The sequence below is a fragment of the Papio anubis genome, chromosome 12 (assembly GCF_008728515.1).
Source record: "Papio anubis isolate 15944 chromosome 12, Panubis1.0, whole genome shotgun sequence".
NCBI classification, from domain to species: domain Eukaryota; kingdom Metazoa; phylum Chordata; class Mammalia; order Primates; family Cercopithecidae; genus Papio; species Papio anubis.
The window spans coordinates 105,465,348-105,488,862 of NC_044987.1; the positions used below are offsets into that span (position 1 = coordinate 105,465,348).

The window sequence follows — 23,515 nt, forward strand, 5'->3', positions numbered from 1 at the left end:
AAGTGAGACTCCATCTCAAAAAAAAAAAAAAAAAAAAAAAAAAAAAAACAGAAAGAAGGAAAGCATCGGCTTCCAAGCAGGAGTGTCAGCACATGGGAAGGCTCCTCAGCACACAGCTTTATGGTCAGATCTAGAAGCTCATTTAGCCTGATTTAAGGCACCCCTGAAAACGGGGTAGGTGGCCCTCATCTGCTCCTTACAGTAGAAAAGCCAGCCTTGGTTAGCTTGGCCTCATGGCAGCCTCAGTTCAGGGTTGCAGCACCAAATCTTCCCCCAACGACCAACACTAGGTCACTCTGCTTTGGGGACATCAGTGAAGGCAGCTCTTTCAAAGGGAGAGGGAGAAGGAGTTTCCTGGAGATTGAGGGACTGCTTCAGCTCTCCTGACTTCCACCATAGGGTCCTGTTCACCTCGTCCCAAGCAGAAGACGGTCCCAGGATCCCGGTGTGCTGTGAGCCCAACTGTCCTAAATGTGGGGAGAACAATCTGAACAAAACATTCATTCCATTCTCCTTGGAGTTTGGAAGTTATCACTTTTTTTTATTTTTCTGCACACTCTCCTGTATGTGCTGTTCCTTTGACTCGTTTCCATGGTGACAAAGAAAGAGGAATGATGGTGCTATCAGAAAGAAGGTACAGGTTGTTTGTTTTCTTTTCACATCCTCAGGAGGGCTGAGGCTCTGGTTAGGAGCAGTCACGACTCCTCCATTCTACATAACTCACAATGGAGACATCTGGACTCTCCTAGTTTTGTTTAATAGGAGAGAGGGAGGGCCCAGGCTGAACCACAGCTTAAGGAGTTTCTCACGGCTACAGCAAAAGGCAAGAAACAGTTCTTTGGGCGCAAAGCCAAGTTAGACACCTTCCTGGCAAATGGCACATCCACAGTCGGTCTTCTGCAGCCCTGGAACGCGCCAGGTCCACAGTGGCTGCTGGGCCCTCTGGCCACGAGGCAATGGCCAGCTCACCTGCATTGGTCACTTGGCTCCTGGCTCTGAGAGGGAGGGGGGTCTTCAGCCACTTGGGATTTGCCTGCAAGCACCTGCCGGACCCTCTGCATCCCTGGGAAGGGGAAGTGGGGGGCCAGTTGGCACTGATGGCCAGGTGGGTGGGGACAAACAAGCAGAGGCTAGAGTGAAGGCTGCAGTTAGGACTGGGTTGGGAAGGCAGGCTGCTCACCCAGGCAAAGCCGGTGGGCCTGGTCTGAGAAGACAAAGCGAAACCAACCAGGCTCTTTACACTCGAAGGCCTTGCCGAAGGACAGCAGCACCTTGTTGTCCAAAAAGCGGCGCCAGAGCAGCATTTCCTCCTCAAAGGTGGCCTTGGGCAGGTACTAAGAGGGTGGAAGGGGCTCAGGACATAGCTGAGACCCCTCACCAACTGCCCCTCACCTGCTGGAGGGAAGCCTGAAACTCCCTCCCAGCCCGCACCTCCACCAGCATTACCTTTCTCAAGTCAACCCAGATGAAGAAGCCAGCCCCACGACTCAAGAAGGGGATCCCCAACGCCCTGAGCTCTTCCGAGACGTAGGTGTGGGCAGCCTTGAGCCGGGCATGGTTTTCCGGCAGGTACACCTGGTTGATCCAGTCTGTTTGGGTGAAAGAGAGGCCAGAAGATCAATCTTTCATCAACCCTCTATTTGGTCCCGCTAGTCTAAATGCTGTAAAGAAAAAGGCCATAAGCTGCCAGGATGCTGTTGAGTCCCTCCTCTAGCTGGCTGCTGTGGTGGGGAGGATTATGAAGGGGAGGTCAAGAAGGGATGGAAATTCAGTGTTCAATGTAAAGCACCTTAAACCTAGATACTCAGCCCTGACAGCTCCAGGTCCCACACTCCCTCAGGAGTCCAGAGCACAAAGTCCCCCAGGATAAAGAATCAAACCCAAGGTTTATCTAGTTCTAAAGTTCCAGAGTGATCCTTTGTAGTCCCACCGACCAAGGTTCAGATCCCAGTGTGGCCAATGACAAGGGTGGGTCCTTGGGCAACTTCACCTCTCTGACCCTAATTGTTTGTACTTTTTGTTATTGCCATACAGTTCTAAGAATTCTAATATACGTATATGTTTATGTAACCACCACCATAGTCAGGATGCTGAACAGTTCCACCACTCTAAAGAACACCCTGATGCTGTTTATAGTCACACTGGCCCCTTCCCTGCAAGCACAGATCTGTTCTCCATCACTACAGTTTTGCCTTTTCCAGAATGTCATCGAATTGGAATTATATAGCATGTAATCTTTTAAGGCTAGCTGCTTTCACTCAGCACGATTCCTTTGAAACTATCCCATGTTGCCATGGATTTTATTGCACAGTAGTGTTCCATTGAGTGGATGGACCACGGTTTTTGCATCCACACATCTGTGGAAGGACATTTGGGTTGTTTCCAGTTATGGGTGATTATGAATAAAGCAGAGGTTTTTGTGTGACCATCAAGGTCAACATCTAGGAGTAGGATTGCTGAATGACTTGGCAAGTGTATGTTTACCTTTATAAGAAACTGCTGAATTTTTTTCCAAAGTGGCTGAACTGCTTACACTCCTACCAGCAATGTATGAGACTTCCAGCTGCTCCTTATCTTTGTCAACACTTGATGTTGTCACTATTTTTAAAACTTTTAGCTACTATAGTGAGTGGGGTAGTATCTGGTCCTCATTTTCCTCATCTGTAAAATAATAAGGAAAATATAGGAATTCTTGCTTCCTAGGATTCTAAAGAGAATGAGATGATACAGCAGGTGCATTTGCTAGGCTCAGTAAATGGTGGCATTGACAGGTAACCTTTGCTATTTAAACTCACTATTTGAATCCAGGAATAGAACAGATTCACAGGAAGAGACATACTTCCATTACAACAATTTTTCCTTACAAGCTTCTGCTCTGTTTGTGTTGTTGTTGTTGTTAAAGACATGGTCTTACTCTGTCACCCGAGCGGGAGTGCGGTGGCATGACGAAGGCTCACTGTAGCCTCAACCTCACAGGCTCAAGTGATCCTCCCACCTCAGCCTCCCAAAGTGCTGAAATTACAGGCATGAGCCACCATGCTCGACCCTGCTCTGTTTTTTAAGTGCTCTCAGCTAATCATAATGAATTCACATTAATCAAGTGCCTATTATATGCCAGGCACTATTCTAATTGAATTACAAATCACACTAACCTGTTACAGGACAGGTACCATTATGATCCCTGCTTTACAGATGAGGAAACTGAGGCTCATACAGATAAAGAGGTGAAGCAAAGTGCCGCATGGCCAGGAAGTGACCAAATAGGGTATGGACCCAGTCTGGGTCCAGAGCTGGTACTCTCTAACCCAACCCTAAATTCTTCTCATACGAGAAGCATCTATGATTCCTGGCTGTTCCCAGGATGCCTCCAACCCTCCTCCCATTTTCAGGTCACCAGGCCCAGGCAGTCACCACGGTCCCGCAGCAGCTGTGCCATCTGGTACTGGACCAAGCCACTGAGGCCGTGGTAGCGGCAGAGGGAAGCCACGGCAGTGGCCACGTCCTGGTTTTCTGTGTACAGTGTGCCAAAGCGGAGCCCAGACATCCCAAAGTCCTGCAGGAAGAAGTACCCTAGGTGGTGGCCAGCCCTCCATGGAGGAAGCTGCTTCCACCTACCTCGCTGCCCTCCCACCCTCCTGACACCCCCAAGGCCAGCCAGGAACTCACCTTGCTGGTTGCCCACATCACGTGGGTCCTCTGGGGGTCAGGCAGCCTGCAGAGAGCACAGCGTGGGAACAGAGGCAACACAGAACTATGGGAACCCACACGTGTTTGGTTGAACAAATGAAAAGATGGGTGGTTGAATCTAGTTTTGGTTCCAGGACAAGCCCTGGTTTCATCTCTTTGAACCACCCATTCCCATGCATCCTTTAGAGCAGGGGTCAGCAAATGACTGCCTGTGGGCCAAACCTAGCCTGCTGCCTGTTTTTTGTAAATAAAGTTTTATCGGAACACAGCCATGCTCATTCATTTACACAGTGTCTGTGGCAAAGTTGAGTGAGAGAGCATATGGCCTGGAAAGCCTAAAATATTTATCATCTGGCCTTTGCAGGAAAAGTTTGCGGGCCCCTGATCTAGAGCCTAGCTCAAATGTCACTCATCAAAGAGACTTTCCCTAACCACTCCCCCTGGGATGAGGCCAATCAGGTACCCTAAACAGATCCTCTCACAGCTCCCTGGTCTCTCCCTTTTAGCATTCATCATGGCCATAATCCAATGGCTGGATGTGCATTTAGCTGCTAAAATGTTTTTTTCTGGCTAGAAATTAAAGTTCCACACAGGAAGGGCCTACGTCTTTCCTGTTCACTGTTGTATCTCCAGCACTTAGCACAGCACCTGCCATGAAATCGATGCTCAATAATTTTTTTTGTTAATGACTAACCAAGGATCATGGACAATCACTTTTTGTCTGTGCCTCACTTTCCTAATCCAAAAAATAGATGGGATTCACAATCCATGCTCCATTCACTCCTCAAGGCTTTGTGAAGATGAGAAGAGAAGGCTAATGGAAAGGACTTGACAGGGCTGAAGGTTCTGGACAAACAGCAGGAACTGTTAGAATTCCTGAAGATCAGATTCACAGACGGCACACATGATCTGATCCCTGCTTTCTTTTTTTTTCCTATAGAAACAGAGTCTCTCTATGTTGCCCAGGATGGTCTCAAACTCCTGGGCTCAAGCAATCCTCCCACCTTGGCCTCCCAAAGTGCTGGGATTACAGGCATGGGCCAGTGTGCCTTGAGGATGATCTGCTCCAAGTGTTCCCAAATGTATTCTGGCCACAAATGCTTTGCTTACAGTAAACCTAATGAAAAACCCCAAAATGCAAATATCCAGAGGTGTTTGGCACATGCAAGGGGCTCCAGAGGTGCTAAGTGAATGAATGAGTGAGTAAAGGAATGAATGAAAGAATAAAACTGGAGCGACTCTGGAGGTAAAGGAAACAGCAAAGAGGCCAATTTCCCATCCACTCAGCCCTAACTTAAGGAATCCTGAGGCCTCTTCTTGGAGTTCTCAGAAATTCCACAGAATAACTTGAAAATCACGAATCTAGCCCAACCCTCCCTGCTTCTCATTAGGAGATCTGAGGACCAGCGGGATCAGCTGGGTGGAAATGGAATTGCTCTGGGCAGGCCACGCCCCGTGGGCTGAGCCAGAAAGTGGTCGGGGCTCCGTGGGATAATAGGGGCTGAGGGAGTTAGCTGAGTCGGGGAGCCTCACCTTTCCAGGCTTAGGACACTGCAGTACCCAACTGACTCCTCAAACACGGACAGCATGTAGACCTCATCCACAATCACATGCAGCTTGTGCCTGGGGTGAGGCAGGGGGTGGGGAGGAGAGACTTAGTGTGTAGGGCAAATGCGTCCCGCAGGGTGGGGAGGCAATACATGAGAAAACCAGAGGGGCCGGGGTCTAGCCCCGGGTTATCAAACTTGTTTTTTCCAGAACACCTTTCTTTGACCTATTTTTTCCAACAGAAAGCCATACATATAGAGCAGGTTGCAGAGGAGCTTTTGAAGCACTGTAGGGGAGAAAGGGAGCCCTCGGGCACCTCCATGGAGGGGCAGGGGCATGCACAAGAGCTCGAGACAGAGACACGCAGGTTCAAGTCTGGCTCCACCCCTCACTTGACCACTCTAAGGCTCAGTGAGCTGGGCGTGATAACAGCATCAGTACCTGACAGGTTTGTTGTGAGGATTGTATGAGGCACATAAAGTGCTTAGCATGGTGCCTGGCCCCTAGAGTGTGCGATAATTGATAGCTATTGTTATAAAGAGCCAAAGAGAAAGAGGAATGGCATCCCACAAATCCCTGCTTCCCCACTCTACTGCCAAGGAAGGGCCAAAGCAAGTAGCAGCCCACAGTGGGGTGAAGAGAGTAGAAAAACCTGCACCAAACCCACATTGGAACCCCAGGCTGCCCAGACCCTGTGTCGGGGCCAGTGTGGGGTACCTCACCTCTTGGCAAATACCAGGTACTCCTGCAGCTCTTCCGGGGAGTAGATGTCACCCAGAGGGTTCTGGGGGTTGATGAGGATGAGGCCTTTGACCTTCACACCCTGAAACCATCCGTTAGGGTAGGCGACCCTCAGCTCTTCCCCAAGGCCAGAGCCACACAGTCAAAGGGGGCTGGTCACTGGAAGGCTCCCAGGGAGATTTGATGGGGACATGTTCATAACACAACATGAAGCAAACAAGCAGGACACAGAATTACATCTGCAGCATCAGATAAAGGCAGAGGACAAGGACCAGAGAGAAATGTGTCCACATGCCAGTAGGTTACCTTTGCTGGTAGAATTTTGGGTGGGCCTTTTGCAGTTTCAAAATTCCTACAGTGAGCATGTATAGCTTTCATGACCGAAGTAAAAAAATTAAGTAGATTTTTGAAAAGTAGGTGGGAAAGGAATCAATGGAATACTGGTCTCTGCTCTTCTTTGGGAGTCCTCAGGTCCCCTCAAAGTGAGCAAGATTGCCCCCTCAGATGACCAGGGAGACTAGTTAAACCACAGATTCCTACACTCCACACTTGACCCACTGAACCAGAATCAGATGGATCAGCGATGGGGGTATCCTTAGTGACGTTCCCTGGTTGATTCTCTGTGAACTGAGGTCTAAGAGTCTGTTTTGAAAGGGAAGACCCTCCCTGGGCAGGGTTCTGCCTGACTCCCAGAATAATTCTGTGCTACCACCCTACCTGTCTGTCCTCATCACTGGGTACCAACCCTACTCCTGGGAGGAGATCAGCCACAAGAAGAGGGGTCCAGGCCCTGCTCAGACCCACCCACTCCCAGCCTCGGGTTTGATTTGATCCCCAGACCTCAGAGTGAGCTTCTCGCAGGGCCATCTCCAGCTTCTCCACTGTGAGCTGGAAGGGGCGTGTGTCTAGCCCAGTGACCTGGAAAAAGACCCATCAGAGCCACCAGCCACATTCAGTGACCACTGCCCCCCAAAACACACATGAACTCTCAGGCCTCTCCTCCCCTGTAAACCCCAGCCTCCTCAGAAGAGTCTCTGGAAAAGCAGGTGGGAGCCCCCGCCTCTTACTGCCATCCACCCCCACCCCACCACTTCAGGGACCCCCTCATCACTCTCGGGTGCTATACTTAGGTCTGCCCTGCTCTTTTCCCACCTCGTTGTTTCTGGGTCTGGCTCTTGGCTTCTACATCATCCCCAGGGATCTCAGAGACTAGAACTTTGGAACCACTGGGGATCCCAGGCACAGGCAGCCATGTGGCAACAGAAGGCTCCATTCCCTACTCATCACAACCCCAGAGCCCTCAGCATTGCGACCCTCAAATTCAGACTCAGGAAACTCTTGACCACAGGCACGCCCCGGTTCTACCTGGGAAGGCAAGACTCTTACCTCACTGTCCAAGTAGACACAGGCCAGTCGGACATTGCCGTAGAGACACACGTGCTGTGTGATGGCGCCATAGTAAGGAGTGGGGATCAGGAAAGCCTCTGGGGGCAGGAGTGGGCGAGGGCCTGTCACTTTCTGGCCAGAACACCCCAGACCCTCTGTCCACTGTCCCCACTCCCTCTCCAAGCCTTTAACTTCCTTGGGGACCATTTGGGGCATGCTTGCACTCTCAACTCCCAAAACACTTTAGAAAGCTTGGATCCACTGAGATCAGCCCCTGATACGGTTTGGCTGTGTCCCCACCCAAATCTTATCTTGAATTATAGCTCCCATAATTTCCATGTGTCATGGGAGGGACCTGGAGGGAAGTAATTGAATCATGGGGGCAGGTCTTTCCTGTGCTGCTCTGGTGATAGGGAATTAAGTCCCACAAGATCTGATGGTTTTATAGAGGGGAGTTCCCCTACACAACCTCTCTTGCCTGCCACCATGTAAGATGTGACTTTGCTCCTCATTCGCCTTCCACCATGATTGTGAGGCCTCCCCAGCCATGTGGAACTGTGAATCCATTAAACCTCTTTCCTTTACAAATTACCCAGTCTTGGGTATGTCTTTATTAGCAGCATGAGAACAAACTAATACAGCCCCCTTTCTAATTATTAACAGCTAACATTTGCTAAGCACTTACTATGTGATGGCAAATGCACTGAACATTTGTTTCTATTTTATCTCATTTGCTCCTGACAATTGGTCTCCGAAGTAGGCACTATTTATTATATCCTAACTTTATAGATGGGGAAACTGAAGCTTAGAAGGTTCCTGTTCTTGATTGTTCTGGAATGGGCAGGAAATTGCCTATCATATCCTTACAGTGAATCTCTCTTTGATGGTTCAAATCCTGGTTACTGCCTCTCTTTGTGTGACTCTGACAAGTTAACCTCCTGTGCCTTAGTCTCCTCATCTGTAAAATGGAGATCATCATAGAACCAACCTCATTGAAGTATTGTGAGGATTAAACAAAATACTCTGCATAAAGCCTTAGGCCAGTCCCTGGAACACAATTCATTAAATGTTACTAATAATCTCATTATTAAGTAAGTTACCATGAATGGGTCTCTTTTCCTTGCAACCAGTAACCCCTGACCATAACTGATTCTTAAAACAATCTGCTCTTGCGGCAGGCACTGCTGGCTGGCTGCCCATTCAACAGCCATTTCAATTTCCTTTCGTGCTAAGACAGTACCAGTTTTTTCAGGCATGACCAACAACATGTCTAAGGAAGGTTGGCCTTCCCCTAGCCCTGGGGGACAAACCACGTCTGGTTTCAGGCAACCCTTTGCCAGGGACCATTCTGGAGATAGGTTTATGAGTCAATTCTGGTCAGGAAGATAGAAGGGGGCCTCTTCTGGGAAACAGCTCCCTATCCCCATCTCTCCTGATTAAAAAGAGACAGGCACGGCACAACCACATCCCTTTCTTCCTGCTTTAAGACACACTGTCACGTGAGGATACGACAGCCCCCTTATGAGCATGAAGCAGCCAAGGTCATGGCAAAGAGACAGCCCAGGACCCTAACATCACACTAACCTCCCCTGGAACTGCTGACCCACGGGTGCTTTGTCAAGCCACTTATTCATGCCCCCTGCAGTCTAGTATATTCTAGTGTGCCTGAAAGCATATTATTGCAGCCCTTGAGGCCAGGCAACGGGGGGCCCTGCAGGCACAATGTGGCTCACAGTGCAGGGCAGGCCACAGAGATCACTTACCCCCGGCCTCACACAGCACCGTGGCCAGAGCAGAGAAGAGCGAGGCACCACCATTCAGGACAACCACCTAAGGGTGACATATCCAAGGGATGAAGATGAACCAGTTCCAGGAGTGGGCGGGGACCCGCAGCCTCCCAGGACAGCACAGAGGGGGCGTCAGGCCCTGCCTTGGTGCCACCTGGGGCTCTGTCACAACAAAGCCACTAGACTAACAGCCAAGCTCATCTGTGTGGACCCTGCTCCAGATCATCTGAGCCAGGAAGAGGGGGCTGGTCACTAAGAGGGTCTTGCCTGAGGGTGTGGAGGCAGAAGGCCCACAGAACAACATGGGGTGGAAATTATACCCAAACTCTAAACATCGAGGAGGGAGAAGGTATTCCTAATTCTACTTTGAAACAAATCAAAACTATGTGAAGGGCAGATCTCAATCCCAGCTTACCCTCAGGCCAGCCAAGAGGTGGGGAATGGAAGCCAGGCTTAGTGGCTCACACCTGTAATCCCAGTACTTTGGGAGGCTGAGGCGGGCAGATTACTTGAGGTCAGTAGTTTGAGAGTAGTCTGACCAACATAGTAAAACCCCATCTCTACTAAAAATACAAAAATTAGCCAGGCATGGTGGTGCACACCTGTAATCCCAGCTACTCGGGAGGCTGAGGCAGAAGAATCACGGAAACACAAGAGGCAGAGGTTGCAGTGAGCCAAGATTGCACCACTACATTCCAGTCTGGGAGACTGAACAAGAGTCTGTCTGGAAAAAGGAAGGAAGGAAGGAAGAAAGGAAGGAAGGAAGGGATGGAGGGAGGGAGGGAGGGAGGGAAAAGATGGAGAGGGGAGGCAAGAGAACAGGAAGGAGCAGTGGAGGGGGCTACTCACATTCTCTGGTCTGAGTGGCGCTGGGCTCTTGCAGTAGAAAGACAGGAACTTGGCCACTTCCTCCCGGAGGCTGAAGATAAGACAAACAGGCAGTGCTTGCCAGATGGTCCCCAACCCACGGTGCATCCCGAAGCTCCTCTGGTGAATCCTCAGGCAGCTGCCATCACTCTTCCCTAATTTCCCACGGTGGGGGTGTGGGTGCCTCTGTCTCCACTCCTCAGCACCCACCTTCTCCTCCCCACTACCCACATGCATTGCAGTGGACACCCCACCGCACCTAATCAGGAGATTTCAGGGATTATCAAAAGTAACACTCTCAATGGAGATCTAGCTAATTACACGAATAAACATTATTACTACAACAATAACTATTAGCACCATTATTGTTGCTCATATATTTTAAGCATTTACCTTATACAAATGTTATTTAGAAGACTTTTACTTACTGTTCATAATAATCCTATGATGTGGTTACTACTATTATTATTATTATTATTCCCATTGTACAGTCAAAGAAACAAAAACTGAGATTTAAAGGAATTAAGTCACTTGCTGGTAAGAGGCACAGTCCACACTCAAGCCCAGTGGTCTGACTCCAGGGCCCATCATCCTAATGACTACATTAGAAGAACACATGCTTTGCAATCAGTCTTGGGATCAGGTCCTGCTCAGCTGCTGAGCCCTTAGAACAGTGTTCCCAAGCAAGTGTTCAATAAGCACAAGCTACTATTAGTGTTACTTACCACCTCCCCTTTTAGCATTAGGAAAAGGCCCCAGCCAGCTCCCCCAACAGCAATTATGGTTTCTCCAAAGCTACCAACAAAGCAGGGACAAAGACTCCTTGCCTGAAGGCCCTCCCCATGCTACAGAGCCAGCTTCCCAGAAACCAGACTAGAGACCCCTGTGCTGAGGTGGGACTGGCAGGAGGCCCCAGGTCACCAGATCTCCAGAACTAGGCCCTCAGCCTACTGCAGGCTTTCTCAGCCTCCCACTACTGACGTTCGGGGCCGGGTCATTCTTTGTGGTGGCGGCTGTCCTGTGCATTGTAGGAACTTTAGCAGCAACCCTGACCTCTACACACCAAATGCCAGGAGCACCTGACTTCCCAGTTCTAACAACCAAAAATGTCTCCAGACATTGCCACACATCCCCAGGGGGCCAAACTCACCCTATGGCAACTACTTACAACAGATGTCCCCTCCAGTCAGCGTACTGCAGCAGGGACGGCTCCACTCTCTGCATGTCGCTCTGACTCAGCTGGGGACAGACAGGGAAGAGCGGGGCTGAGGGCCGGCACTGCCGCCTGCATCCACGGCACAGGGCAGGTAAAGCTGAATGCTTGTTCTGCTCATCAAGAGAAACCGTGAGAGGCGCAGACAGTGACAGCTTTCTCATACCCATGTTCCAGGAGAGGAAACTGAGGTCCAAAAAAATGAGGTCACTCAGCCAAGGTCACAGAGCTGGCAAGTGGCAGAGCTGAGACAAAAACCCCAAATTTTTGACTCCTAGTCTGGCACTCTTTATACAACACTGCCACCTAAAAAATTGGAGGGGTGGGTTTGCAGAAGCAGTAACGGGAGACCACACTGATCAGCATCTCCATGGGGCAACAGAAGACACTGAGAGCTAGAACCTCAGTCTTGGCTCCAACTTCTACAGGGACTTAGGCCACTATCTTCCTGTAAGCTCAGCTTGACCTCACACTTTGGAAGACACAGCAGTTTCTAGACCACCTACTCCATGACCAGGTGCTAGGTTAGAAACTCCTACTATTGTAGGCACTTTGTCAAAGAAGGGCCAATGCAGGGGCCTTGTGCACTGGGGCCAAAAGGAAGAAAGGGAATCAGCCACTTCTGCATAACTGGGTCCAGCCTTCGCCCTCTCTCCCTTCCTCCCTTAGAGCCACAGTGTCCAATATGGTAGCCACTGGCCACATGCGGCAAATGAGCATTTGAAATGTGGTTCAACTGAATTAAGACACACTGGATTTTGAAAAGTTGGTAGGAAAAAAGTATGTAAAATATATCATTAATAATTTTTATACTGATGACATGCTGAAATGGTCATATTTTGAATATATTGGGCTAAATAAAATATATTATTAAAATTAATGTTTACCTGGAATCTTTTTTATTTTTTTAATAGAAAATTTAAATTGCTATATGTGGCTCACCTTTTATTTCAGTGTTTAGCTGCCTGAGAAGAAGGAGCTGGCTTTAGGTAAAACAGGCCTTTAAAATCTATTCCCTGGCCGGGCACAGTGGCTCACACCTGTAATCCCAGCACTTTGGAAGGCTGAGGCAGGGAAATCACGAAGTCAGGAGTTCGAGACCAGCCTGGCCAAAATGATTAAACCCTGTCTCTACCAAAAATACAAAAATTAGCCGAGCGTGGTGGTGTGTGCCTGTAATCCCAGCTACTTAGGAGGCTGTGGTAGGAGAATTGCTTGAATCCGGGAGGAGGGGGTTGTAGTGAGCTGAGATCATGCCACTACACTCCTGCCTGGGCAACAGAGTGAGACTCCATCTCAAATAAATAAATTAATTCAATATATTCCCTATAAGCCCTTCCCCTTGGGGTTCAGATTTCTCACCTTTGGAAATATGTTCCTTTGGGTTAAGCATTGCTGTCTCTACAAACCCAAACTCTGCCACTGCCACCTTGGGAGACACATTTATTAGACATTGTCAGTGGTTGCTAAGATGGCTCACCCCAGCTCAAGAAATCAGATTATAAAATTTCAGAAATGTTTCAAGCTGTGTTAAAACAGCCACTTTAAAAAAGCAAATTAATATAAATGGACAATGAAATAAATTATCTTACAAACAAAGGTGATAAGCACTCAAACATCATCGCTTCCTGATTTGCTAGTACCTTTTACTATCTATGCTTTTGAGGTCGGTTCTGTCTACGTGTCTGTATGGTGAAAATATTACCTAAGTGTGCCCGTGCACCTCTCTTCCAACTCTGCCTGCAGTGATATCACAAGAGGAGGCTGAAATTGGCCATGGTGGGAGTATTTACACTATGGAAATTGGCAAAGCTACACATCAGGGGTTTATTTTTGTCCCCCTGAAGAGCTACTCGCTAAATATCTACACCACAAAGCACTGAGTGTTTCCCTCTGAGATCAGGGGACCCAACACAGCAGGAGGGACTGAGTGAAATAAGAGTCTGCAGAGATGAAGAAATAGGACTAGAGAGGGAAAGTAACTCACTTAAGATCACTCAGAAAACTGTCCCAAGGTAGGCCTGGAACCTGGGTCTCCTGATTCCCAGGCCAGGGCCACTGAGCCAAGCAGTAGGCTCCTGTTGGGAAAGCGTCCCAGGGAAGACAGCTCCTCGGAGCTAGTGATGCCCCCCAGAGGTGCCCTAGGACTTACCCGCCAGGACAGCAGGTCAAAGCAGAGTTTGTTCTCACTGACACCCAAGTTGATGATGCCCTGGAGGTACAGAGGCAGGGTTAGCATGGCAGGGGGTGCCAGTGAAAGGCCCCAGGAGCCCATGGAGGCAGCAAAGCAAAATGGGAGCTCTCTACAACCCCACCCTTTCAACCACCCCTCCTTGCCTTTGCTCAAGGTGTGCCTTCTGATCAGCTGCCTGATCCCATCTTCCCATTTCTAAAGCTCTGTCCAAACGCCATGTCCTCCAGGAAGTCCCCCCTATAATGCCACCTGGAAGAGATCTTTTCTTCTGCATCCCACAGCTCTTGATCTGTCCCCTTTAGAGCACTGGCCAGTTTCCACCCCAGGTCACAGAGACTGACATACACACCATATCTCCCGTACTGAGGGTAAGCTCCCTGAAGGACAGATGTGTGCTGAAGACACTGCCGTGTCTCTCGAGGGGCTTAGTGGGACTCAATACACATTTACAGAATGAAAGAAGAGAGAGGGTGTATTGGCAGTCTGGCAGGAACAGAAGCAAAGGTGGGTGTAGATCAAGAAGAGGTTCCTTTGCCAGTGCAAATACTCCCCCAGGAGACCCTGCAACATTACACAATACCTTGATCCCCACTCCATAGGCATTTATTGTCACAGGAGAGGCTGACAGGCGTAACCCGAGCTCTCCCTTACAGAGTCCCCAGGGAGACTCGGTGCGGGCCTGACGCACAGCTAACTGCTGACCCCTGAGTTACTGCAGGGGAAGTGAAGGAAGGAAGATGAAAAAGTAAAACCTGAATGAGCTCAGACTATGACAAAATGAAAGGCAGTGCTCCTTCATGCCCTGGGAAGCAAGCTGGGAAGCTCCTCCAAACAGAGCCAATCTATTCACACATCCTGGCAGCTCCAACTTCAAAACACATGCACAGTCCAACCATGTCTCACCCTCCACCACTGGGACCCTGGTATGAGCCACCATCATTTCTTGTCTATATTATTACAACAGCTTCCCTCCTCTCTCTGTGCATTCTCTTACCTGCCAAGTCAAATCTCCATACAGCAGTCCAAGTCATCTTTCCAAACCCCAAATCAGACCACACTGCTCCTCCTTTGAATACCTCTTATTCCACTTTGTCCAAAATCAGAAGGCTCACCAGGTCTTCTGGGGCCCTACAGGATCTATGACCTCCACCACCCCATCACCTTTCTGACCCCATCACCTGCCCATCTTGGTTTTGGCTTTATTCCAGCTCCAGTGGCCCCTCTGCTGTCCCTTGAACTCGTCAAGCATGACCCAAGCCTGGAGCCTTTGCACTGGCTCTTCCCTCTACTGGGAATGCTCTTCCCTAGATAACTGCATGGCTCACTCCCTGTGGCAGGCAGCCTCTAAGGTCCCAGCCTCCTGGCATTCACACCGCTTGAGTGTGGGCTGGGTCTAGCAATGTGCTTCTAATGAACAGAATAGGCAGATGGGGTGGGATGTCACTTCTGAAGTTAGGTTATAAAGAGTCTAAGGCTTCCATCTTGGGCACCCATGACCTCTCATTCTCTCTTGAATCACTTGCCCTGAGAGAATCCAGTTACCATGTCATGAGGCAATTCTGTGAAGAAGCCCACATGGAGAAGAACTGAAGCCTGCCAATAAGCATGAGAGTGTCATTGGAAGTAGAGCCTCCCATCCAATCCCCTGGCCCCAAGTCAACCTTTCAGATGAGACCACAGCCCCAGCTTTATGGCACCTTCACAGAAGATCTTGTGGCTGGGTGCGGTGGCTTGGCCAGGTGCAGTGGCTCATGCCTGTAATCCCAGCACTTTGGGAGGTTGAGGCAGGCAGATCACCTGAGGTCAAGAGTTCGTGACCAGCCTGGCCAACACGGCAAAACCCCATCTCTACTAAAAATACAAAAATTAGCCGGGCACAGTGGCACACGCCTGTAATCCCAGCTACTCGGGAGGCTGAGGCAGAATCCCTTGAACCCGGGAGACAGAGGTTGTGGTGAACCGAGATCGTGCCACTGCACTCCAGCCTGGGTAACACAGCAACACTCCATCACACACACACAAAAAAAGATCTTGAGCCTGAGGCATCCACCAGGATTCTGAACCCCAGAAATTATGCACTGTTGTTTTAACTTGCTAGATTTGAGGTCATTTGTTATGCAACAATAGATAACTAATACAATCCCTCACTTTTTCCAGGTATCTGCTCAAATGTTCACCTTATTAAAATAGCCTTCTGTGACCTCCTTCTACTTAATAGCAACATCCCCAGCCCACCCATCATTCTCTGTCTTCTTTACCCTGGTTTATGTTTCTCTATAGTATTTACCACCATATAGTATATATATTTTTTCTCTGTCCATTCACTGTCTGTCTCCCTAACTAGAATATGAGCTCTATGAGGATCAGAACTTTGTTTCTGTTCACATCTATATGGTAGATGCTCAACAAATAAGGATTATTAAAGGGTTACCGTAACAGCTTTCTGACTCCTGAAGGCATTATGAGAATAGCTTATATTGGGGACAGAAAATATTAATAATAGCAGCTATCATTTATTGAGTAGCACTGTGCTAAAAACTTCATATACTTGCTCTCATTTAATCTTGACTCTTCTACACAGCAGGTATTATTATCCCATTTGTTTCCTGTTTTTTTTTTTTTTTTTTTTTTTTGAGACGGAGTCTCGCTCTGTCGCCCAGGCTGGAGTGCAGTGGCCGGATCTCAGCTCACTGCAAGCTCCGCCTCCCGGGTCCACGCCATTCTCCTGCCTCAGCCTCCCAAGTAGCTGGGACTACAGGCGCCCGCCACTTCGCCCGGCTAGTTTTTTGTATTTTTTAGTAGAGACGGGGTTTCACTGGGTTAGCCAGGATGGTCTCGATCTCCTGACCTCATGATCCGCCCGTCTCGGCCTCCCAAAGTGCTGGGATTACAGGCGTGAGCCACCACGCCTGGCCTGTTTCCTGTTATTTTGAGACAGGGTCTCACTCCGTTGCCCAGGCTAGAACGCAGTGGCGTGATCTTGGCTCACTATAGCGTTGACCTCCAGGTTCAAGCAATCCTTCCACCTCAGCCTCCCCAGTAGCTGGGACCACAGGTGCACACCACCACACCCTGCTAATTTTTTTATTTTTATTTTTTTGTGGTGATGGGGTCTTGCTATGTGGCCCAGGCTGGTCTCAAACTCCTGGCCTCAAGGGTTCCCTCTGCCTCAGCCTCCCAAAGTGCTGGGATTACAGGTGTGAACCACCATGCCTGGTGTCATTATTTCATTTTAGAGATAATTTAAGATTCAAGGAAGTGAAGTAACTAGCTCAGCAATAAACAACCTATAAGTAAAACAGTTGCGACCTGAACCTTAGTTCTGCCCTAGCTCTAAAGTTGGACAGTTGACAGGTCATGGGTCAGAATCCATAGAAGAACATCGTGTGGCTCTTGAATTACTCCCTCACAAATCGAGGTCCCCTGTATTCCAAATGGACCATTTCCTGATCCAGGCAGTACACTGGAGCCTCTCTAAGCTACATCAGAAACCCTCTTGGAGGTCAGAGGACCGTAACTCCAACCTCACAAGAGCAGGCTGGATGCTGTCTTATTGGTCAAGGTAGGGTACCCCACCCTGCAGTTCCCTCTCGGGTGCCAGTAGGAGGGGAGCTTCACTCACACTGGGGTTCTTGTTCTCATCATACTCATCCATGTGGTAGGTCCTGTAGCCCTCCTCAGCGGAATCCCAGAACCATTTAATCATTCTTCCTCTAGAGGACAGGTAGGAGGTATCAGGGGAGAACATGGCAGAATCACCCACTCCAGGGAGCTCTGGCAGCTTCTGGTCCAGTTTTCTGGAGCATTCTCCTTCCAGATCATCCCCATGGCTACTGCCCAGGTCCTGCATGCAGGCGGGGCCCAGACAGGTGGTGGGAGCACTGAAGTCCTTTTGAGGAAGTGTGAACATCTGCAAAAAGACAAAATTCACAGGCCTGCTCAAGGGATTTCCACAGCACCAAGCATCAGAAAGGAGTTGGAGTCATGGGAGTTCCCTTTCTCTTATTCCCTTCCTTTAGGTTTATGCAAAAACCTCCCTTCCTTTAGGTTTATGCACTCATCACTTCCTGTGTCCCTTAGTTGTAACCATATGTGCAATCACTTCAACAAGAAAAATCTGTTAAGGACCTAGTATGTGCCAGGGACTACACTTGCCATATTTATATGACTTTAATGTATTGCTGCTTTAGCGTGTTCTACTTCTGCATAAGTTTTTCACTCTGCAGCCTAACGGGTCATCAACATTCTTCTTCCATCCTTGCTCACCTCAATTACCAAATGCCAGGTTAAAATTTCTTGAGTTAAAGCAGAGCATCGCCTGGGAGTCCTGGGGGTCTTGTGGTGTAAAGGGTAGGATGAGATCATGTGGTAGTCTGAGGCGGATAGTGGGTGGGAACCGAGGGGAGGGAGGAATGGGGGTCTCCATAAGTGCAGGCACCCCAGGCAGAGCTGCAGTGACTGCCTCTTCAGTCCTTAAGAAAAGAGGTGTGGACACCAAGGAGAGGGTGGTCTACTCCTGCCCGCGGGCGTGAACTCCTTCACTTCTCTAAGCCAGTTTAGTTTCCTCATCTGCTCAGTGGATATAACAGTAATCACCTCGGTTTGGCCGTGAAGATACAAATATATGGGTTAGTGACAATAAAGTACTTAGAACAAATCCTGGCTGATGACAAAAGTTCAATAAAATATGAGTCATTAGAGCATAAGTAACTCCTTGCCAATTTTCCAGTCCTGATGCACAACACAAGCTCTGATACACCGGGTGCACCAGAAACTCAGGGGGTACCCGCAGTTAAATTTTCCTCTGCAAAGTCTTCTCAAGGGGACTCTTTAAATCGGCGGGGCTCCCCCGAGTGCGCTCACCTCCGCCTCTCCCGACAGCCCAGGTCCGAGGAAGTGCAGCACCGTGGGCGGAAGCCGGGGTGGGAGCAAAGCCTGGGATCTGGGAGCGGCCGGGTTCGAGCCTCCAGGCGTCCAGTGGGACGGCGGCGAATCCACAGCCAGACACACCCGCGCCCGATTAGGCAGGCCTTGGAATCCCGCAAGTGGGGCGGCTACCGCGCACGAAGAACCGAAACGGCCTTCTACAGGGCGGAGGATGTCTCGCGAGAGACGACTCCAGGTTTCCAGGCGAAGGAAGTGCGATCGGTGCCAAGGGATTCGAGATGGAAGGGCAGAGGCGTTTGCAAAGTGCACACAGGGAGGCCTGAACGGCTTCCTCCTCTGCAAAGTAGGGGATCCCACCTACTTGGCGGAGCTGGAGGAGCTGGCACTCTGCAGGCGCGCATCACGTGTCGGTTTCCTCCGCCGGTAAACGCCCTCCGTCCGGCTCGTTACGCGCGGGTGAGGACAGCGCCGCCCTGCACTCGGACTAGGAAACTGAGGGCCGTCTGCCCCGGGCCGGGCTTCCTGGCCTGCTCAGGGCGCAGTTTGTTCCCTCGCCGCTCAGGCCGGGTGCCGTCTCGGCGGGGCCTACGCTTTAAGGGTCACACACGAGGTCTGACCGCGGGACCGGGAAAAGGGAAAGGGGCCCCTTTCAGCGAGGAAGGGGCGGAGCGCCGGTTTCCACCTCCACTCTGGGTGGCCTGCGGGTGCGGGGCCGCCGCCGGGCCGGGTGGGGTCAGTCACGTCCCTCTGCCACCTGGCCTTGGTTCTCCAGTTTTCAAAGGAGGTTAGAGCCACAGAAATTTCTTGGCCAAAGTATGCTTGGCTGCAGCCCACACAAAGGGCTTTTTAGATTCGGGTGTGAGCATCCTTGTGGCCTTTCATCGCAGCTTGTCATTTCTGCCCCTTTTATTTGTAGGGGATTTTCTTTAGCCCTCATAGGTTCTTAGTTGGGGGAGACTTCTGTTACCAAAGACAAATTAACAAGAGAAAAACAAACACAGATTTACTGACATGTATATTTCATTTATACATGAGAAATACGAAGGGAATGGAAGAGGTGAATAGAAGAGGTGACTTTGAATTCCATTTTTTATAGCATCTTCAACAAAGAACAGTAATTTTTTTAAGTTACAAGACAAAGAAATAGGACTTTGAGTCCAGGAGGGAACGTGTGAGAAAGCCAAAAAAAAAAAAAAAAAAAAAACGAAAAAAAAAAAACCAAAACAAAGGCCAGTTAGTCAAGCTTGTTAATGTAAATTCCTCTGATACCATCTCCAGGCCGTAGGGGTCTAAAGTAGTCTTTGTTCTCCCAGGTAGACAGAGGGACAGGATACCTTTTGTCTTTGTAAACCTGTGTCCTACTTTTAGGCAAAGGGCCAGGGAAGAGAGCTTTCCTGAATCTGCTGCTGCTTGTCTTTAGCACAGTCCTTCATGTTTTGGGGAGGCATGTCCTGGTCTCCCACATGTGGCTGCAACATTTGTTGAACTCTGGCTAGGCGTGCTGGCCCACGCCTGTAAGCCCAACACTTTGAGAGGACAAGGTGGGACCATCTCTTGAACCAAGGAGTTTGAAACCAGCGTAGGCAACATAGGGAGACCGTGTCTCTACCAAAAAAAGGTTTTTGTGTTTTTGTTTTTGTTTTGAGACGGAGTCTTGCTCTGTCGTCCAGGCTGGAGTGCAGTGGCAGGATCTCTGCTCACTGCAACCCTCGCCTCCCGGGTTCAAACAATTCTTCTGCCTCAGCCTCTGGAGTAGCTGGGACTACAGGCGTGCACCACCACATCTGGCTAATTTTTGTATTTTTAGTAGAGTCGGAGTTTCACTATATTGGCCAGGCTGGTCTTGAACTCCTGACCTTGTGATTCACCCGCCTCGGCCTCCCAAAGTGCTGGGATTGCAGGCGTGAGCCACCACTCTCAGCCAAAAGGTTTTTGTAAATTAGCCAGACGTGATGACATGTGTCTGTGGTTTCAGGTACTTGGGAGGCTGAGGTGCAAGGATCACTTGGGCTCAGAAGATAGAGGCTGCAGTGAATATTATCGTGCCACTGCACTCCCACCTGGGTATTTGCAAAACTCTGTCTAAAACAAACAAACAAAAAATTATATATATATATATATAATTTTAAAAGTATTTTTCAAACTTTGCCCTAAGATCTACATATTCTGGCAATGGGTACAATGGGCACCCAGTCCCAGGTAGCGCTGCAATCTCTGAGGTGCCTTGAATGGGAAAGTCTTCTTTCCCCATGGAAGGATATAAGCAGAATCTCTCAATACAGGTATGGCTGGGAAGGCATGGCTGTCTTCTGGCCATTCCACTTCTTGTCTTCACTTTTACCTTGCCACTAGCTAACACTGTGACCTCGAGCAACTCTCATGACTTTTTTGGCCCTGAATGTTTTCTTCTATAAGATAAGGAAGCCATCATTTCCCTCTATTTAAATCTTAACTCTATGTAATTCACATCTCAGTGAACGCCTGTTATATGCCAGGTCTCTGTAAAGTGCGAGGATACAGTGATGAGCAAGACAAACCAAAGCCTGCATGACTGATTGGGAAGGCCGACTTACAATGTGGGGACTATTTAAAAAATACTATTTCCTGGGTACCATGGAAGCATACAGCAGGGGGATTTAACCCCACCAAACAACAAACACAGGCATTTGTCCTACGTAGAAGACATACACACACGTTACATTAAATGTGAATTGTCTAAAGATCAATTAAAAGATCATTAGACTGGATAAAACAGCAAGAATCAAGCATATGGTGTGTGCAGGAGACACACGTTAAATACAAAACCAAATGGTCAAAGGTAAAAATGGGAAAAAAAAATACCAAGCAAATAATAATCATTAAAAAAGCTGTTGTGTTCATATTGGTATCTGACATAGTAGGCTTCAAGACAAAAATGATTAACAAAAATAAAATGGGGCATTTTATAATAAAATGATTAATTCATCAGGATGACAATCTTAAAAGTGTATGCTCCTAGTAACAAAGCTTCAAAATACATGAAGCAGAAATTGACAGAACGAAAAAGAGAAAAGACAAGTTCATAATTATAATTGGAAATAAAATTTTATACCCCTCTCTCGGTGATAGAATAAATGGATCAAAAGACACTAAGGATCAGAAGTTTTGGACATTATACAAAAATTTAATCTAATTGACATTTATAGAACATCATCCCCAATGCCACAGAATATACTTCTTTTCAAATGCAAATGAAACATTAAGATAGACCACATGCTATAAACAAATCTGGCCATAAACTGTCTTAATAAGTTGCAAAGGATTGAAACCGTAGAGTACATTCTCTAGTCACAATGAAATTAAAGTAGAAATCATTAACAAAGAAAGCTGAACAATCCCCAAGTATTTGGAAACTAAGTTACATATGCTAAGCAAACCATTGATTTCAAAAAAGATATCACAAGGGAAATTAGAAAATATTTTGAATGATTAAAAACCAGCAGATCAAAGTTTATGGAATGTAGCTAAAATAATGCTAAGCGAGAAATGAATAGCTTGTAATGCATATATTTGAAACCGACTTAAAACAAATGATCTAAGCTTCCACATTAAGAAGCTAGAAAAAAAAGAACAAATTAAATCCAGAGTAAATAGGAAGAAATAAAGAGCAGAAATGAAAGAGAAACAATAGAGAAAAATCAACGAAACCGAAAGTTGGTTCTTTGAAAAGTTCAATGCAATTGATAAACAGATTGACTGATCCAAAAATTAAGTTCAGCTAAAACCGGGTTCTTGTCACACCACCAGGAAGGATTAGGAACACGGACACATTGAAGGGTGAGGGGAACGGAATTTACTGGGCGAAAAGGAAGAAAGAAAAATACTCTCAGCAGAGCAAGAGGGGTTCCTGCTAACGGGCCCCCAACTCACAGATTGAATCCCAGGCCACCACACAGGAATTGCAGAGGCCAGGCTCCTCCCCTCTGAGCATGGCCGCAGCTTCCCTTGGCTCCATCTTGTTCTCCCAGTGCGCAGATGGGTTGGAGATTCTCCAGAGACCCTCCCCGTTATCTCCCTCCTGCATGTATCAATTTCATTATCAGGAAAGGAAAAGCAGATAAAACTAAAGGTCCTATATATATATTAAAAAGGATAACAGAATATTTATAACCAATTTTATGTCAATAATTAAACTTAGATGAAATAGACAAACTTTATTGAAAGGCACAAATAACCAAATCCGATACAAGAAATAGAAAACTTGAACTGTCACAGAAATTGAATTTATAAGTAAAAGCCGTCCCACAAAAAACAAACACAAAACAAAAAAAAACTCCAGGCCCTTATGGTTTTAAAGCTGAATTCAACCAAACATGTAAAGGTTGAAGAAGTTTTTGGACACAAACTTCTAGAAAATTGAGGAAAGCACAGTTTCACAAACATCTATGAAACCAGTATTAATCATGATATTGAAACTAACAATTGATTACAAATATATATATATAGAATGATGTCTCTCTTGAATGTAAAATTCTTAAAATAGCAAACCAAAGTCAGTGGTATGTAAAAGGACAATGCATCATGACCGAACAGGGTTTATTGCAGCAATGTGAAGTTGCTTTAACATTAAGAAATCAATGTAATTTACCACACTGATAAGAGAAAAATCATATCTCTATAGATGCAGATTGAAAACATCTAACAACATTGAACCCTCATACATGGTAAAACTCCCAGCAAACTAGTAATAGAAGGAAACTTTGTTGGATAAGGGGCAGAATGAAAATACAGTAACATACTCAAGAGCAGAAGATTGCACTCGATGCTGCTAAGACTGAGAACAAGGCAAGCTGTCCTCTCAACCACTTTTATTCAATATTATACTAGAGTTTTTTTAAAAAAAGAACAGTATCAGTCAGGAGCGGTGGCTCAGCTTGTAATCCGAGCACTTTGGGAGGCCGAGGCAGGTGGATCACTTGAGGTCAGGAGTTTGAGACCAGCCCAGCCAACATGGTAAAACCCTGTCTGTACTAAAGATATAAAAATTAGCTGGGCGAGATGGCGCATGCCTGTAGTCCCAGCTGCTCAGGAGGCAGAGGCAGGAGAATCGCTGAACCAGTGGCAGAGGTTGCAGTGAGCTGAGATTGCGCCACTGCACTCCAACCTGGGCGACAGAGTGAGACTCTGTCCCAACAACAACACAAGCAAACTGACAATGAAGGTAAA

General features: G+C 47.9%; 1 protein-coding gene across 7 annotated transcripts; it reads right to left on the reverse strand.

The window, feature by feature from the left end:
• Nucleotides 1-520: 520 nt before the first annotated feature.
• ACCS (1-aminocyclopropane-1-carboxylate synthase homolog (inactive)) lies at nucleotides 521-18,799 on the reverse strand. 7 transcript variants are annotated; one of them, XM_003909999.5, is made up of 15 exons: nucleotides 18,672-18,799; nucleotides 17,046-17,333; nucleotides 13,382-13,441; nucleotides 11,185-11,255; nucleotides 9,999-10,068; nucleotides 9,126-9,192; nucleotides 7,363-7,460; nucleotides 6,817-6,894; nucleotides 5,958-6,058; nucleotides 5,221-5,310; nucleotides 3,667-3,712; nucleotides 3,412-3,553; nucleotides 1,447-1,589; nucleotides 1,181-1,334; nucleotides 521-1,063 (listed from the first exon to the last, which is right to left on the reverse strand). In XM_003909999.5, the coding sequence occupies exons 2-15, from the start codon at nucleotides 17,331-17,333 to the stop codon at nucleotides 966-968; spliced, it is 1,506 nt and encodes a 501-aa protein (XP_003910048.2). In that variant the 5' UTR covers nucleotides 18,672-18,799; the 3' UTR covers nucleotides 521-965. The 7 variants fall into 7 exon arrangements, with proteins under 7 accessions (XP_003910048.2, XP_021781575.2, XP_021781574.2 ...); XM_021925883.2 differs by having other exon boundaries at nucleotides 3,667-3,751; XM_021925882.2 differs by having other exon boundaries at nucleotides 3,667-3,751; nucleotides 18,287-18,721.
• Between the last annotated feature and the right edge of the window lie 4,716 nt (nucleotides 18,800-23,515).

Bases quoted from the DNA above. Each gene is read 5' to 3' on its own strand.
- ACCS (XM_021925883.2), bottom strand. From the start codon at position 17,333: ATGTTCACACTTCCTCAAAAGGACTTCAGTGCTCCCACCACCTGTCTG. The intron at 11,256-13,381 runs GTAAGTCCTAGG...GTCTGTCCCCAG, and splicing joins TTGACCTGCTGTCCTGGCGG to CTGAGTCAGAGCGACATGCA. The intron at 1,335-1,446 runs GTAATGCTGGTG...CCACCCTCTTAG, and splicing joins TCTGGGTTGACTTGAGAAAG to TACCTGCCCAAGGCCACCTT.